At 38.8% G+C, this 16,817-nt stretch overlaps 1 protein-coding gene across 1 annotated transcript in view; it reads right to left on the reverse strand.

Moving 5' to 3' along the window:
• Positions 1 to 986: 986 nt before the first annotated feature.
• SI (sucrase-isomaltase) overlaps positions 987 to 16,817 on the reverse strand; it is a 53,366-nt gene continuing 37,535 nt past the window's right edge. The window contains exons 31-47 of the mRNA XM_075033185.1: positions 16,671 to 16,799; positions 16,445 to 16,552; positions 16,099 to 16,161; positions 15,689 to 15,823; positions 15,083 to 15,167; positions 14,019 to 14,157; positions 10,548 to 10,681; positions 10,071 to 10,105; positions 9,863 to 9,979; positions 8,480 to 8,628; positions 7,408 to 7,492; positions 7,256 to 7,312; positions 6,500 to 6,624; positions 6,126 to 6,214; positions 4,589 to 4,638; positions 2,305 to 2,475; positions 987 to 1,049 (exon numbers count right to left, since the gene is read on the reverse strand). Of these exons, the coding sequence (XP_074889286.1) occupies positions 987 to 1,049; positions 2,305 to 2,475; positions 4,589 to 4,638; positions 6,126 to 6,214; positions 6,500 to 6,624; positions 7,256 to 7,312; positions 7,408 to 7,492; positions 8,480 to 8,628; positions 9,863 to 9,979; positions 10,071 to 10,105; positions 10,548 to 10,681; positions 14,019 to 14,157; positions 15,083 to 15,167; positions 15,689 to 15,823; positions 16,099 to 16,161; positions 16,445 to 16,552; positions 16,671 to 16,799 (1,734 nt within the window). The remainder of the gene's footprint in view (positions 1,050 to 2,304; positions 2,476 to 4,588; positions 4,639 to 6,125; positions 6,215 to 6,499; positions 6,625 to 7,255; positions 7,313 to 7,407; positions 7,493 to 8,479; positions 8,629 to 9,862; positions 9,980 to 10,070; positions 10,106 to 10,547; positions 10,682 to 14,018; positions 14,158 to 15,082; positions 15,168 to 15,688; positions 15,824 to 16,098; positions 16,162 to 16,444; positions 16,553 to 16,670; positions 16,800 to 16,817) is intronic.

Consider the following 16,817-nt stretch of genomic DNA (forward strand, 5'->3'; position numbering starts at 1 on the left):
TTTCTTTACAGGGAAGTTTCAATACGTTCAACCCTATAATTACACTGATGCACCTCTGAGATGTTGGCTACTTAGCTGTTTTTACCACAGAATTTTAAAGCAGAGAAGAATCCTTTAAATGGATCTTAAGCACAGTCACTAGAGATTACTACTACCTCTGACAGCAGTTTATTCCCATCAAATTTAATTGTAAACACGGTTTACCAATCTGTTTAGATCATATGCTGCACTCTTGGGATACAAAGAGTCTTTAACATGAATTACTATTATAGTAAACATACAACAACATTTCCGTCAGTGAAACAAAACACTCAGAGACCAACGTTCATTAGTTAACCTTGAAACTTCAGGTCTAATTTTACAACTTCAGATGAAAACACGGGGGAACACAAATGTCTGGCTAAAATCATACAAAAAAAACTTCAAATGACTTGCAAGTATCTTAGTATTTTATAGCTCAACAACTTGAAACATCGTTTCATGCTAAATCAGTAATCGGAAAACATTTACTTCATCTGGCCTTAAATACCTTGTAGTAGTAACTTGCATAGGCATAATTAAAATCAAGATGAAAGTTAAATATAGGCAGAATTATGGCCCCAAATCCATGCGGGTAACAACACCAACAGTATCTTTTTTACAAAATTTGGCACACGAAGTCAGCCAGAAATTCAGTTCTGAGAAAACACTGAGTTTTACATATTCAGTTCTCAGTTTTGAAAGATGAAATTACACTGAAGTGCCGTACTGTTTAAAATACAGATTTTGCATCCCGTGGAGACATCATAGTTAGCCTTCAACAATACTGAAACGTGACTGCTTTATACGCATAATACCTGAAGATGAACTGACTGTAACTAGTATGTTTTTATTGTTAAAAGTATTCAAAGATGACAAAGAGGCACTTTGAAAATTGAAAAATTGAAAGATAGTTTTGAAACAATGAGAAGATCCAGTGGTGTGGCTGATGTTACTTTGCAGGCATTTTAGCTCCATTGCACGGTGTAGTCTTTGCCCAATTCAAGCTGAAGCTTGGTGATTGTCAGGAGCTGTGAATAAAACAGACAAAATGAACAATTAGTAACTCTGACCTGAAGATCCACTGCTTTTCTGTGTTCAGTAGAGAAAGTGGCTTCTCATTTTAGCTCATAAGAATTTATTCCTCTTCCTAGAAACATAGTTTAACCAGCATAGATTTGGGAAGTCTGATCGTGAGGCTCTGATCCCTTCCCTTCATTCAGAGGCCCTTTTAAAACTGAGGTTCCTGTTCTTTTTTAAAAAAAAAAGGAAGGAATTTTTAAAAAGCAGCAAATCTTGGAACATACTGTAATTCAACTGTGCATATGCATTCCCTTTTTTTCCATCCAAAAGTCAACAGCAGAACAGAACACTTCCATTCTCTCTTACATTTCTAAGTCGTCTTTTTGGTTAGGTACAAAACTTACATAGTTCTGGCTTTCCATGAAAGAGAGAAAGAACTAAGACTTAACAGAATACTGAATTTCAAAGGAAGGGTGGCAAGATCCCAGTAACAGAAGAGGTGAGGCAGTCTCTTTCTGTCGGAAAACTGGCAAGACTGAACGCCTCAGCAGTTCTGTTCATATTTGAAAGGTGCTCCATAGGAGTGCCATCTCGAACAGCTCTGCAGTTAGACACATCTAGTGCAGCTGCCTTTAGGAATGCTTCAAATTATTGCTGGGGCAGCTGGGAGGGGGTAATGCCCTGCATAGGCACAACCCATGCAGATGGAAACCTCAGTGCTCTGAAGTTGCCGGAAGGTATGCCGAGAACTTTAGAAGAAGTGGAATTTGACTTGTACATGTAGGAACCCTGTGCTGCAATGCCTACAGCCGAAAACTGACATGACAGAATAAGAAATGGTGGTAGGCAAACGGCTGGGAAATGAAAATGTTGTCGGACAAGACTGACAACAACAGGGTCATGTAGAGACTATGAAAATACTTGTAGTTGCTTTTCCTTCCTTCAAATCTCACAGGTTGCAAGTAAGCTATTAAGAAGAGTGGAAACCAAGCACAAACCAAAATCCACCACTTTTCCACTGTCAGAAGCAGTTTGCATTCCTCAACAGTAATTGCTATGCTTAAAACCTTTACCACACTTACTGCACAATATTTACTATATATTAAACAGTTTATTATATAGTCATTATCTGATGGTAGCTTATGTATCTTGCTGAAATATATTTTAAATATGGTACTATTACAGCTGAGAGCTGAATCTCCAACAGTTTAAGAGCACATATGCAGTTGTGAAGGTGGTATTACCCTGCCAATGGCATCTCACCTTCTTGGCGTTATTGTAGACCATGATGTGAGAGGATGCGATTGTCGCGCCGTTCTGCAATACGGTCACCTGCGTAACGTTGGTGGGCACCCCCAGGACTTTAATTTCAGTAAACATTAAGTTGTTTGGATCAGTGTAACCATGATGCAAAACTGTGATATCTAAAACATTCTGAAAGGAAAAGGAAAAAACCCTATCATCGGAGATTGTCATTAGACTGGTACAAGTCCACTTGAGCTTTTCACTTGCTTTCCTCTCTTCCTATTTAATTTTTTGTTGTTGTTGTTCTTAAATACCTGTATGTTGTTATTTGTTTTCCAAATGTTGAAGGCTTTGGTTTTCTCCACATTGTTAATCTGGCTAGATCCTGGGCTCTGCTGTGTCTTTAATTGCTGCTCGGCTGATAGATGTGAGGAGTGAAGCAAGGAGATGCTCTTAAACCCCTGACACGAGCAGCAAGTGCTGCATGGACAAACCCCTCCTTCACTGTCACAGCCTCATCTGCTAGCTTCTACGAGGCCTGGTCCAGGCTCTGCTCTCCCTGCTTTATGCCCTCCCAGAACAGCTCTTCCACCCCCATCGTCTCCCTCAGCACTCACAGGTTCCCTCTCATTTCCAGCTGCTGTGATTTGTAAGTAGATTACGGGCATACGGTTTCTTTAGGCTGTACCCAGCTCCAGTAGGTCTCCAGAGAGCAAATGCCATGCTAAGTAGCCCGAAGATGGTGCCTGCTGGTTCACAGACCAAGTGAAAAAAAGTGCTATGATATGATTCTGCATATTTAGTGTTTAGGCATTACTTTTAGTGTGAGTATTTTTCGCTGTTGGTTGATTTTCTTTACAAACTTTTTGTAAGAGCAGGAAAAGGTGCATTCATTTTATAATGTCCTTGCAACTGGAAATACAGAATATTAGCAAACCAAACTTCTCTTCCTTAGCAATTAGCATCCAATTTTTTGACAAAGGCAGAATTAAATGAGAAGAAAGAATAGTGTGGATAAAATTAGAAGACATTCTGGCACTCTGGAAAACTAATGAAATAACAAAGTGTGTTTTCTATTACAATAGAAAAAGCATTTCTTTTAAACCAAAAATCCATATAATTGCAGTCTAATTTAGTTCCAGATATTCAACTGGTTATGATAAAAATTGAAACCCAACATCCTAGAAATGCCAGTACTTAAACACTCCTGTTGATTGACTTCGTTACCCAGGAGTGCATGCCAGATTTTCTGTGTTGAAGAACAAAGAGAAAAAGAAATCCTGAACCGAGGCAGTGAGACTGCACGAGCCGCTGCACAAAGCTGTGGCTGGGACTCAGCTGGTTTTTCGGCTCTCCCGTCAGGCTGCTCTCGCAAACTGGTATGGCCACAGCAGCAAAACGCACCGTCTCCTATGGGATGCTGAGATGTTTCTATAGAAGGGGGTCAATGCACACATCCTAGGATGCCTGGAGAACTGGGACTTGGGTTTACGACTCATAAGCACAAACACATCTGGTCTGTCATCGATGGGAGGGCATGAGTAGGACTCGTGAACGGGGCAGGTCCTGTTCCCCCCTCATTGTCATTTTAGAGTGATTTATTTTGTGGTTGCCAATGACTGTGTATTCTGCTGTTTCTGTCCAGAACTAAGATTGCACACAGTAAATACATTCTACAGTGAATGTGGGCAAGTATACTAAACAAAGATGCTTTGGAGCAGCAACATAGCTTGAACAGCAAGACAGATAACAGCAAGGAGGACCCTGAACTTGCAAAATGGATTAGGAGCAATTTTAGGTGCCCATTCTTGAGAAAAAACCCAAGTTCTTTGCTGGGCAGAGGTATTTCTCTGTAGCTCTAAGCCAGGGTCAAAGCCTTTTGTCCTTAAAGCTTCCTGTTTGCAGCCTCCATCTCCCTTCTCACTGGCAAGGGCTGCTTTTCCTGGCATGGCTGTTCTGACCCATCTATGTGCTCCAGATGTTCTCCTTTGCTATGTGCTTTCAGTTTTTAGAAAACAAGAAATAAACTTGTACTTTCAGAATTATATCAGAAATTACAGTGCCATAAATGTACATCCTATTTAAAAATACACTATAATTGATAACTTCAGAATAATTCTTAAATTTGTTCTTGACAGTTTAATCATATTACTTGTAGTCTATTAGATCATGACCACAACTTAATGTTAGGGTGGGATATCTAGACATTATGAAGTCCCAAATTAAAATACCTATAGTTAAAATATAATAATAATAATCACCTAAAGTGATTATTCAAAAAATGTAAGCTAACGTTACTTACCTGATTAGCAGTAAATGATGTTAGCAGATATACACCATCTTCATATGCATCTGTTAAAAAGAAGGAATAAAATAAAAAGTATTTGCTATTCACCTTAACACACCAAAATTTCAGTTAAAAAATTGTGTCCATATACTATACACAAATATATGCTATGTCTATCTATACATAACTAAAGAAAATTTCTGTATTTCCCCAAGACATATGATTTTAGATGGAAAATACTTTCATTATAGGACTGTGTGCTATTTAAATGAGGACAAAATAAAAACATTTTAGAGGTGAGATACAAAAGAAGACAAACAAACAGTGTTAGGAAGATCAAGGATGTTAAGACCAGCAAGAGAAAAATGTTTCCCACTGAAGAAGACATGGGAGTTGTTTCCCACATCCACCTCTATTCACTGTTCAAGTACCCGTGACCGTGATAGAAATCGCTGTTGTATATTTTATCAATTCTATTATTCAGCACTAAATGCACTCCAAGTAGCGCTGATAATCATGGGCATTGTAGGTTCTTGCCTTTCTACACTACTGAAAACAGATCACAGGCATCCTGGTGAGATACACCTTGTACTCTATGCTAATGTCATTTATCATCAGACTTCCATAAACATAGCCATCATTTCCGAATTCCAGTGCTAGCAGGCAGTGGTGCCTGTATGTGAAGCACCTCAAAATACACTAACAGCATCCTGCAAACTTCCCTACACATCGTTATGCAAAATAACACCATTTTCTGCATTACTTGCAGTAATGTCGGGTGATAGCTTATTGTTATTACAAGGGTAATACGCTCTGGATGGAAAGGATCAATGACATTTAAGTATCTCTTATCTGAAGATGATTTAAATTTAGTAATGTTGAGGAAATTAGTTAAAGATTCCCACATAATTCATGGTTATGGTTCCCATAGGTTTGAGGACAAATCTTTGTTATCTGTGTTGCCTTTCGTCCAGGGCACAATTTCATTTATACAACATATTAACTCTATAGAACATAGCATTATGCGGTTTAAATCAGGAAGAATCATTTTACTATAATGCTAAATCTGAAGGTTGAAATTCATTTTTTTCTCTGAAGGCATGTTCAGGTACACCCTCCAGAAATGTGATTGCTTTGGCCAGAGTCCATCATTTCCATCTGCTCCTAAAGCTCCTCCTCGAACACCCCTCGCCGCACTGAGGACTTCTAAGGCAGAAACAACCACCAGCACTTCTTTTCCAAAGCGACGGCTAAACGATGCAGTTTCTTACAGCACGGAGTTGCCACTTTGACAACTGCATTACTGTTAAAAACTGCAGACAAAAAAGGCATGAGTCAGCTACTGAGCGTTATTTGCTTTCCAAGGACTGCTGTAATTTGTTTCATCTCTCCCCAGTTCATATCCTCGGGTTTTGTTTTGTCTGGTTTAATCTGGGCTTTGAATATCTCCAAGGGTGGAGGCTCCACAGCCTCTCTGGGCAACTTGTTGCAGTGTTCGACCATCCTCACAGCAAAAAAAGGGTTTGATGAAGGCAAGGAGCACCATACATACCAATGCGAACCCCGTCATCCCAATAAAGCTGTCCGTCTGCAAACAGAGTGTCATTCAAAGCAACAGTGAGTCCCATGGGGTTTTTTCGGCTATGGAAAACACAATAATTTTTCCTCAATTTCCTCAGCTAATCACATTTCATGTGTATCAAATGTTAGAAATGTTAAAGAAATATTGCATGCCACTCAGTTGATCTCCCATACTCATCTTCCTAAGCCCAGACTATTAAACTTAAAAGAGACCATTAGGAGGAAACCAAAAAGAAAAACCAGCTATAAAGCTCCCATGCTATCATACATGTAGTTTCTCTGAGGCCTGGTAGTATTTATATGTAATTGTGCAAAACTAAAATTTAAATTTTCAGTTCATCTTACCTGTAAAAAGTTGTATTAGCAGGTCTTTGCCAAGCGAGGATGTATCCGCCTCGGATATGCAGGTTGATATGTTCCAAAGGAGCTGGTAAAAGTTTGAATTGTCCCCGAAAGCCAATATCTTCATCCTATGTACAAAAAAATAAAAAGTTATCTACTGAACGGCTCTCACTTTACAGGGATTGTTTAGAGTGAAATGATAATTTTTTGCTAGACAGATTAATTAGTAGTTGTTACTGCTGGAGTAACTACCCTGTGCTTTTAAGAGAAACTCTGAAATTCTGGATCCATAAAAGACTGGCTTGACCATAGGTGACAGCAGCTGAACCAAAGGGGCCAGTCAGGTGAAATACAAACTTGTGATTAATGAAGTGACTTTTGATGCCTGCTCTTCCTGTTACCAAATCTGTTCTTATTTTCTGTGAAAGATGATGTGGCTAAACCTGTTTTGTCTTTCTCCATTCCAGCATTCCTTACAAGGACATTATGTATATCATTTGGGGGTTAAAAAAGTCAATAGAAGGACTTAAAATTAAAGGTATTATTTCACCTTTTAATTTATCCTAACTACGGCTGTGTTATTATTATACAGGAATCCAGGATTTTTCTACCAGCCAAGTAGATGTTATATTGCTAAGAACTGATACTGAATGCACATCGTAAAAGGGAGAGAGAAGGTTCATACCTCAGCACACCCTGATGCTGTCTGAACAGCACCGTGAAGAAGACATGTGAAATATAATTTTTAAAATGACTTACTGTGTAGTAATCATACCAGCGGGCATTGGGTAAGTAAGCATGCACTGTTACAGCATTCTGGAATTAAACATACATGTTTTAGGTACCTTAAATCAAAAAGTGAAGTTTAGCTATAATGACTTTAATATTTTCCTAAGTGCTTAAAAACGTACCTGTTGCATCACAGGGCTGATGAGTAGTGCAGGTCCCCAGAGGAACTGCTCATATATTTCCCAGGTTGTTCTGTCTTCCACAAACCTGCAAGGTAACAGAATAAGGATTAGACATTGGGTGCTGAACTTTTCCAACATGTTCCTTCTTTAAGACATTTTGGTCAGTAATTGAATCTGCTGTTCCTAGTATCTACTATTTCCTCATCTTTATTCTAGTATTAATAATTCATAGGTCAATTAATGCTTGCCAGGATACATAAAGATCCTAATGTGAAACTCATTAGGGTTATTAGAGCTACTACTTAGCTTTCTTTTTTTGCCATTTCTTTGCATTTGCTTTCCAGTATATTTACATCACAACACTCAGAAGGTCTGTTGTGCTTGGCCAGTATTAGCAAAAATAACATTAGGTACTAGACAGAGTGGGAACCACATTCTAATTTGTGCCACTGTTTTTCTTAGACAGTTGCTTTGAAAAAAAGCAAGTCATTACATGCAAATAACTTAGTGTTCCTCAGCCAAGACATGCACGTAGATACTAGACCACATCTAACTCCACAGCAGAAGTTAAAGGTTTTGCAGGTACTGCCCCGCCTGACAAGGAACAAAGGCGGCTTTATGTGTTTAATAACTTTTTTTAAAAAAAACTGCTATTTTAGATTGGACATGCACAAAAAAGCACCATTTTCCCCTGCAAAACTCTCATGATTTGTGGCAGAATTCCCTCTATTTTGCTTAAAGTTTTTGTCCAGCTTTTTTTGCAACATTTGTTTTTTTCATTCTGTATATGCCCAGCATTTTGTTCCTTGCCTCTAAAGAGGTTAAAGGTGAGCTTTAAAATTTAAATATTACTCCTAGAGAAGAAAATGTTTTATTTTGCATAATGAAAAATGGAGAACTAGTGCTGTTCAAGTGAGACTTGATATTGAAAGCTCATATTCTCAATCTCATGCTTTTTTTTTCTTAAATAAAAATTGCTGTAACTAAGAGAAAACTCTATTGTTAGGAGGGTCGTAATGACAGAAGTTTTAGTGGAAATTCCTAGTAAGTAGAGCAAAGGAGTCACACTTACTCATGGAGCATGGGGCGGATCACAGTGCTGCCATGGGCATGGGCATCATGCATTAATGTGTAGAGATAGGGTAACAGGGTGTATCTTATATTCAGCACGTTCCTGGAAATCTCCTCAAATGTTGAGTTCCAGGAAACAGGATCTTGCCTCTGAAACAGAACAGGTCATTGTTAGTCAAGCTGGATTGTTTTCTTCAGAAAAGCTTAAAAAGAAAAATCAACATAGCAAGAAAAAGCCAAGGAGTTCCTCTGAACTAGAACACCTTCATTTATTTATTCTTCAATTAAGGAGTAAGAAGTGACACTAAAAACTGACACTGTCAGCCCTGGGAGGGGAACTAGAAAGAGGGAAGGTGAGAAGAACCTGGGGAGGAGTACTCTAAAAAATGTTTGATGCAAAGTGTCCTGAAGGCATGACACATCCCAATGTACATAATTTATTATCCCTCTTTTCTGCAGGGCAGCACTCGGGACTTGCAAGAAGAGACTGAAGCACTAATGACTGATGTCAGGGAGCACTTCCAATCTTTATTAAATGTATTGAACAATACCTTGGCAAATTGGGTGAGACTGGAAGCAACATGATAACCCTGAATCTGCATTTTTAAAGGCTTTAAAAGTCCTATCGAAAGGTGTGCCGCTGCAAGATAAAGCACACGGTTTTTGAAAAGGAGACTTTAATCCATTAGATATATGCCGTATAAATAGCTCTACTCTGCTAGACCTGAAGCTTTAACTGGAATAGAAGTGCTGTTTCCATTTTTTTTTATTTTTCCAGTTATCTTGTTTTACAGCTTTCTACAATATAGTCCTTAGCCAGCACAGACCTACATTTAGGCAATTATTATTTCCTTTACTCTTAAAAGAAATACAATATCTGATGGTGGCAAATGTGCAAAGTACAGAAATTGCCGAGTCTTACTCCAGAATCTTATTACACTGTTCCATTTGCTCGTTTGTTGTATAATTATGGACAATTAGGGCTGAGAGCACCAAGGTCAGTTTTGCTCCTTTAAGTGTGTTTGCCATAAAAGCGCTCTATTTTAGTCTTGCCAGTGTAATGCATTTAAATAAAAATGGCACACAGGGAAAAATATGTAGGAGTTTGACTCTGTCAAAGCAAACTGAGGGCATGCTTCCTTCAAGTGCTCCAAATCCCAGAGCAGCCCTTCTGTGGGCATAAAACCTCCCAGGGGAGGGGGAGGCTTACAGCAGACCTAGTGTATAAACAAAGACAATTTTTATTTGATAAAGAGCCAAACGTGTTCTTTTCTTGTCCGTTTTGCTTGGAACGTACTTTTTTTGAGGCAGGCCAGCTTGTGTGATGTTCTGGCTGGCCTCTACATGTGTGTTGCAAAGGTCCTGTTAAAAAATTGTGACTCACCCTTGTTCCTTTCTGATTGTGATTCCTCGAATATGGGTAAAATGCGCCCAGCTGCATCCAGCGAAGACACAGCTCATACTCGGAGTCTTTGAAGAAGCCACAGATATCGGCTCCTGTCTGAAATTTTTAAAATTATCTGATTGGAATACTAGAAAATCATGTACAGCATCAAGATAATTAAATGTAAGGTAATAATTCATTAGCTCACATAAGATATTCCAAAGAGACTGAACTCCATCATACCTGAAAGGAAAAACAATGCAACATTACCAGCTGTTTTCCCACACACACACTTTGGTATGCTAATGGTTACATAGATAATACATACTGTAATGCTGAATGGGAAGAAAAAAAAAAACCAGACACAAACCCCACAATTTCTCTAATATGTCATGTTTTTCTGCTACAGAAAGAGATGGGAGCTGGTTGGTAAGGAGCAAAGAAAGAAATGAGTGGCAGGACACAGGGCATGAAGGGGGCTGCTCCCAAGGGAATAAAAGAGCTCCCAGCACCTAGTGCAGACACAAAGAAGACGAAGTAAAAATGGAATTGACCACGAATTCTGGTTCCTGAACTAAAGTGCTCATTTCAGCTAAAACCACATGAATACGAAAAGCAAGTAGATGAAGGAAAAGCAGTAACTGCCCACAGTAAATTGAATACAGATACTTTTCCTTCTACATACCAATAACAGATTTAGCTAGCTGATCCCAAGCTGCAGTGTTATCACCGAGCCAGTGTCCTGCCCATCTTCCACTACTGGGATATGTGGAACGGGTGATTACGATCCCACGCTCCTTGGTGGCACTCTGCAAACCGCTGACATTGAAAATAGACAAAAAAAACAAATTACACGAGAAATAGTACGTAAGAATTTATCACATAATATCCTCTGAAAGTAAACATAAGGGTTTATATTTTCATAGCGAAGGGCAGCATTGTTGTATGCATGAATATGTGTACATCCAATCCAGATGTGCTTTTTACAGCAATTCACTATGATTCACACATACACAGAAACTTGGCAGTGTCAGCCAACCTGTAGCTAAAAGGACAACTGCCATCAAGGAGGTGCTAAAATACAGATTTCCAGCTCAGGCTAATTACTGTGTGGGAAAATACAAATGTAGCCCAACTTGCACATTTTATACAGGCTCCATGATGTGTTCCAGGGCACATCATTGCTTTCTAGAAGTAAAAAAAAATCATTTTCTTAAATAAAGCCTTGGCTATTGCCACAAAATACTTGCAAAGGCAACCCAGTAAGATTTAGGGGAAAAAAAAATTTAAAAAAATTGCTGAGTTCAGGGGAATTTATGCTTCCTAGTTGCACCGCCAAGGATACGAGCACCTTTGCAGCATATGCTGTTGGTCTGTGCCATGTGACTGGCATGGACACATTACTGCTCCACTTTCTTAGAAGAATTCCTTTGCAGTCATGCACACGTACTGTGAATCTTTACAGCAAAATACTAAACCACAATACTAGTTAGAAAGCTACACTGATTAAATCGCACGGCTCGCCAGTGCTAGCTCCACAATAATTGCCTAAACAGCTGCTTCAATAAGGCAATGGCACAATTTATTTATTTTTCTACAGGATTTGCAGCTTTAGTGACACTATAATTACAGCAAAAATACACAAGTCCCTTAAATTATTGTAGTAATTAAACTAGACTAATGTGCTGTAATTATTTCTTCCAAGACAAACAGTAAGTTTTCTAGTATCTTTTCTTTCTTTGTAACATACTACCAAACATTTTCAGCCTCTGCTTGGTTTACTCTACTTCAACAATGCTTTGGAAATTGCAGCTAAAATTTCAGATGTAAAGAAAGTGAATGGTGCATGTAGAACTGCTCATGGATGAGCATGGCCCAAGTGTTTTGCCAACTCGAGGTGCCAGCTCTCTGCTCCAGGACTGAGCCAAAGCTGCACCCATGAAAAGCGATTACTCGTGTCACAAAGCCCAAACTTACCTCCAAATGGTTACTCTGTTCACATTCTCTACTTCTCAAGTCTATGCAAAAGCCTCATTATGAAACAATAGCGTTAAACCAATGCCCAGAAGCTCTCTCTGTCTAACCAATGGAGAACCGAAATTACATCAAGTTATATAAAAAATTGCTGTTCACTTTTAAGTTACAGGCTTTGTGAGTTTTGCGGGCATACGATCTTCCTGTTTAGATGGTTTCCTACTAGAATAACTTATTATTACAACATGTCTTCAGTTGCACAAGTAATCCTTCAGTTAGTACCAAAGAATAAATTGGGAGCTGAGATGTATATATGTATGTACATATATGCATTTTTTTTTCTATACTCACATTTTTCTGTAAATTTCAAGTGTGACAATATCTGTATAAGCTGTGTAATTTATCGTAGTCATTTCTGTTACGGTACCTCTCGAAACAGAAGGAAAGATTTCACTACATTATTTCAGCTCATACTTAATACACAGAAACAATGGTACTATTCCTCTCAGTGTTGAATTGTTGTCTACTTACAATGCCCAAACCACATGTGATTTGGCTGACAGCAGAGGTATGGGACATTCCTTCCTGTCCTGTCAGCAATTTCACTCCTGCCTTGACTGGCAGCGCTGCGATGGCACGCTGCCTAATATAACAGCCACTCAGTCAAAAATTCAAGCAGCCTTGATATTTTCTTTCTTCATGGTAATATCAAAGTTACCAAGGGCTTTAAGGTCGTTAAGACCTATAAAGAAACACTGTTCCTTGCTTACTTATTGAATTGGAAATGAAACAGCACAGATATATTATCATTAGATCAGACGTTATCTAAAGCAGGCTGGGGTGCTATTCGGAAAGGAACAGATAACGATGTTTGCCTTGGAACTGAGAAAATAAATTCTTAAAAGTAAAGCGTTATGCACACAGTTTGCATTTTAAAAGTCACCGTTTCCCCTTTTCGCTACTACTCCATTTGTTTTAAATAGAGGACATAATCGAGCCCTTCTTAAATTAACATTGTTAAAAAACGATATTCATTTTCCCTCACTGGATGTATAGTTTATGGCAAAACCAATATCGACCCTGAAGTAAACCAGGCTATCCTAGCAAAACCTAGAAACAAAAAGTATTTTATATTTTAATTACAGTAATTATGTGAGGCTATCATTGAGTAATTACTGTTCCCAACAGCTGATCAAAATGTTCAGACCTGTTCTCCGTTCTGCCTTGTGAATGAATACCCGAGCGGTACCTTTGGATTGACTGCTCCCGTTTACAATGCAGAGCATCGCCCCGCGATGGCCTTGGTGGCTGTCTCATAATAGAAACCTCTGCTGGAAAGGCAACATGTTGTGTTTGAATGTGTTGGGACAAGGAAATGCTCGGTGGTGAGTAATTGCATCCAAATTAAACTGTATCAGAAATAACACTGTCTTTGTTACGGACTCAAATATAGACAGAGCAGCACATTAATTACTGTTAGTGCCATCTTTTTTCATAATTCAGGTCAGCAATTAAGCTTGTACAACATAACATTTATATGGATGAAGTCCTCAGAACTGGTATACCAGGTATACCAAGAATTGCTCCGCAGCTAGGTGAGCAGTAGGTTCCTTTAGTACCAGGCTTGGGTAAAGTGTCTTTAAAATGTACCTTGAAAATTGCATCTGCTCAGGGTCAGTGATTTCAAAGCTGCTAAACTCAAAATAAAGACTTTGCCTGCATGTCCTGAGACAGTAAGTGATGCAGCCGCAGGCATGGACATGCACGAGCGGTGTGTTTTTTCTCTCGTAGCTGGCTCCAATTGCAGGCGGTATTTATTGCAGTGAAACCGTGGAAGCACAGCTTCAGCTCAGACCTGCGCAGTCCCACCTCACCTTCTCCTGCACATCCTTTCCAGCAGCTCAGGTTCATTCCAGCCGGCTTGCAGCATGGGTGAGATCTCTGCGTTAATTGAGCAGTAACGTGCCTGAAATAATACCAACTGCAAGAGCTATAGGGCTGCTGCTGAAACTTTTGAACATCAAACTCCACTTCTAGCTGAATTGAAGGTATTAGAATGAGAAGAAAGATTTCTCAGAAATGTTAAATAAACTGATGAAACTTTTGGCCATAAGAATGTACACAGAACATTCCTTTGTAACATATTTTGGAGACAACAAGAAAGTGTTCAAACTTCACTTACTCCAGGGTAGGTTTTGTTTGTGACCATCCATAAAGGCTGTGGACATCGTAGTGTCTAACTGGGGTACCATCTGGAAGATATTGCTGACCTTCCATGCACAGAGTTTTGACAGTTAATCCATCTGACCGGTATCCCAAATCTGATGGAAAGGGAACAAAAATATTTCTTTTTGAATAATGAACATTCAATAATGATTTGATTTCTTTTTCTTAATTTTCATAATGTCTTAGGAGTTCAGTCTCTTTTAGGCATGTATACTATCATTTATTTATTCGTAATTATATAAATAGCATTTCCAAAATGGAATATTTCTAATATTCACATGTAGGCATCTGGGTCTGTAAGTGTTTTAATAGCTTAGTTACAGATGCTCCTACTAAAGAGGCTCAGAGTAAACAGAGTATATCCAAATTCAACAGATATTGCAAATCTTTGTAAACACTGTCATATCATCCACATAAACAGAAAAAAGGGTGTGGTGGGGAGTATGGTCTGTGTCTGAATATTAACTTCCTGAGAATTCTTGAGAAACTCTTCATAATAACTGAAGTCAACAGTAAGCAACAGGAGTATGCTAATAAACCATTAATAAATAATTACTAATTAGTACCACTTTACAGCAGTACTTAAGTAAAGCCAAGCTAAGAAAGCTAAGTATTTCAAGTATTTGACTGTATAGACAAATGGTAATGAGAGGAGACAGAAGGATATTTTCTAAATTTTTAATTAATTGCAGTATTCATCTGAGAAAACTGCAAAACAGAGAACTACTTTCTCTACCATGCCTAAAGCAAAGCACCTAGATATAAAATAGGTATCAAAATCCATATGCAAGGAAGTAGTTGGAAATAACTCTATTTTTAAAAAATGCCATGCAGTTACTGCTCCCACGGAAACAGATGGGGTTGAAGTGTGCCCATAATCTCAGAAAAAAAGGGCCACTTTCAGTTAGGAGTTGTGGTTTTATATAACTAACTTTAGACATTTATGCCACATATACCATATAAGAAATTATGTAGTAACCAGAATGATCTAAAACTGTTTTAAGGAGTGGTCAGACTTACAAGGTATATACGGTGGCATATTTAGGAGGTCATTTCTGCAACCACCAATGGCACCATTCAGAAAAGCTGCTGGTTCATTCATGTCCTAAAAACATAGAGCAAAACTTGATTATATTTGCTTCAAACCTACAAACCACACTAAATTCTAAAGTACAAACAAGCAGCCTTGTAGCAGTCCTCAGGAGCCCTTGCAGCTGCAGTCTCCGTCTGCCGTTCCATGTTTTCTTGACACATTCCCATGCGGCACGCTGCAGGGATGGGGAGCCACAAACCGTTTCGAGGGAAGAACGGTGAGTCTGGGCTCTGTTTCTCCTTTGCAAATAGTATCGCAGTGGAGGAAGAAAGTCACGATACACCGAGGCAGTGCAAGCGTAGAACCTAGAGCCAAAGTGATGCCTTTGGCTGGGGGCTCAGGTTCTGCCCGGCGCTCTGCTTGCTTTCCCTCCTGCCTATGTTTTTTATTTTACTTAATGGCAATGTAATGCCAGATACCCTCTGAGCTTCAACAGCAGTACATACACTGTGAAATGTGGCCCTCTCTGCTTGTGTCTGGCAGAGGAAAAAAAAAAAACAAAAACCAGAAATCGAATGCATTTCTACACTTACAATCCACAGGCCATCAAACTTGATGCTTCTTGAGGCGTTGGTGGGATTGTTGTAGAACTCCAGGATTTCTCTCTTCCACCACCCCACTGTGGAATTGCGGAAGAAGTCTGGGAAAGCAGCATGTGCTCCATAGATCTGTACAAATAGTAGGAAAACAAAACAGATATAGGATTGAAAGCATCTCACTGTTAAAATGTTGGAATTTGTTTAAAACATAATTAAGTTTTTTAAAAAAATAATACAAAAAAATTAGTTGTTCGCTAACAACTTTGGCTCTGTTAGGAAGGCTAGCCAGTTTCTTCACATTATTCCTCCCACTGGATTTATCAGCTAGTTTGCTGCTATTTTCCTTAATTAATGTGCTACTCTGTCTACATTTGAGTCCATAACAAAGCCATACCAACATTTACCTGTATTTGGGTTTGCTCAGGCAGTGACTCATTGACTTGTACATTGGGAAGAAATGGCCAGACCTAATAGGACAAAGGACATTTAAAAATAATTAAACCACACTGAATATAAAGTGAGCATCAGCAACAGACAGATACAACCATTCTTCCCTGATACCTGTGTGAATGACAACACAAACTGAAGACAATTCACTTTGTAGTATTTATTCAATGTGTCATTTACAGCCAGGCATGAATATACCATTAGCAGACTTTCCCCTTATGGACAGCACTGAAGTCTAGGCTGACATGATACTCGCTTGGATACAGCATGCCTCTACTGTCATCAACTTTTTAAGAAGAGTACCTTGGAATATATGATGTCATTGGTATTGGGCCATTTTATGAAGACATCGTCCTGCACACCTCTTGAATAGGTAGGATAATTGGTTTCATTTGCAGATATGGCTGGATCCTACAATTAAAAACACTCTTAACCCTTATGTTCAAAAAACAAGTTTAGAAATGCTGTTGAATATATTCTGCATTCTGCAATGGTATATTGAAATTTAAAAGCAGTATTCAAAACTGACCAGGATAATGATAAATCTCATTCCCTCTTCTTTTATTCTGTTAATCAGAGCTGGTAATCCAGCGAAGTGTGTGCCAATGGTGAAGTCCAGTTGCCTTTCCATATGGTCAATATCTGCATATTGGACATCCTGCAGTTCACAAAAACA

This window comes from Buteo buteo, chromosome 7 (genome assembly GCF_964188355.1).
Source record: "Buteo buteo chromosome 7, bButBut1.hap1.1, whole genome shotgun sequence".
Taxonomy (NCBI): Eukaryota; Metazoa; Chordata; class Aves; order Accipitriformes; family Accipitridae; genus Buteo; species Buteo buteo.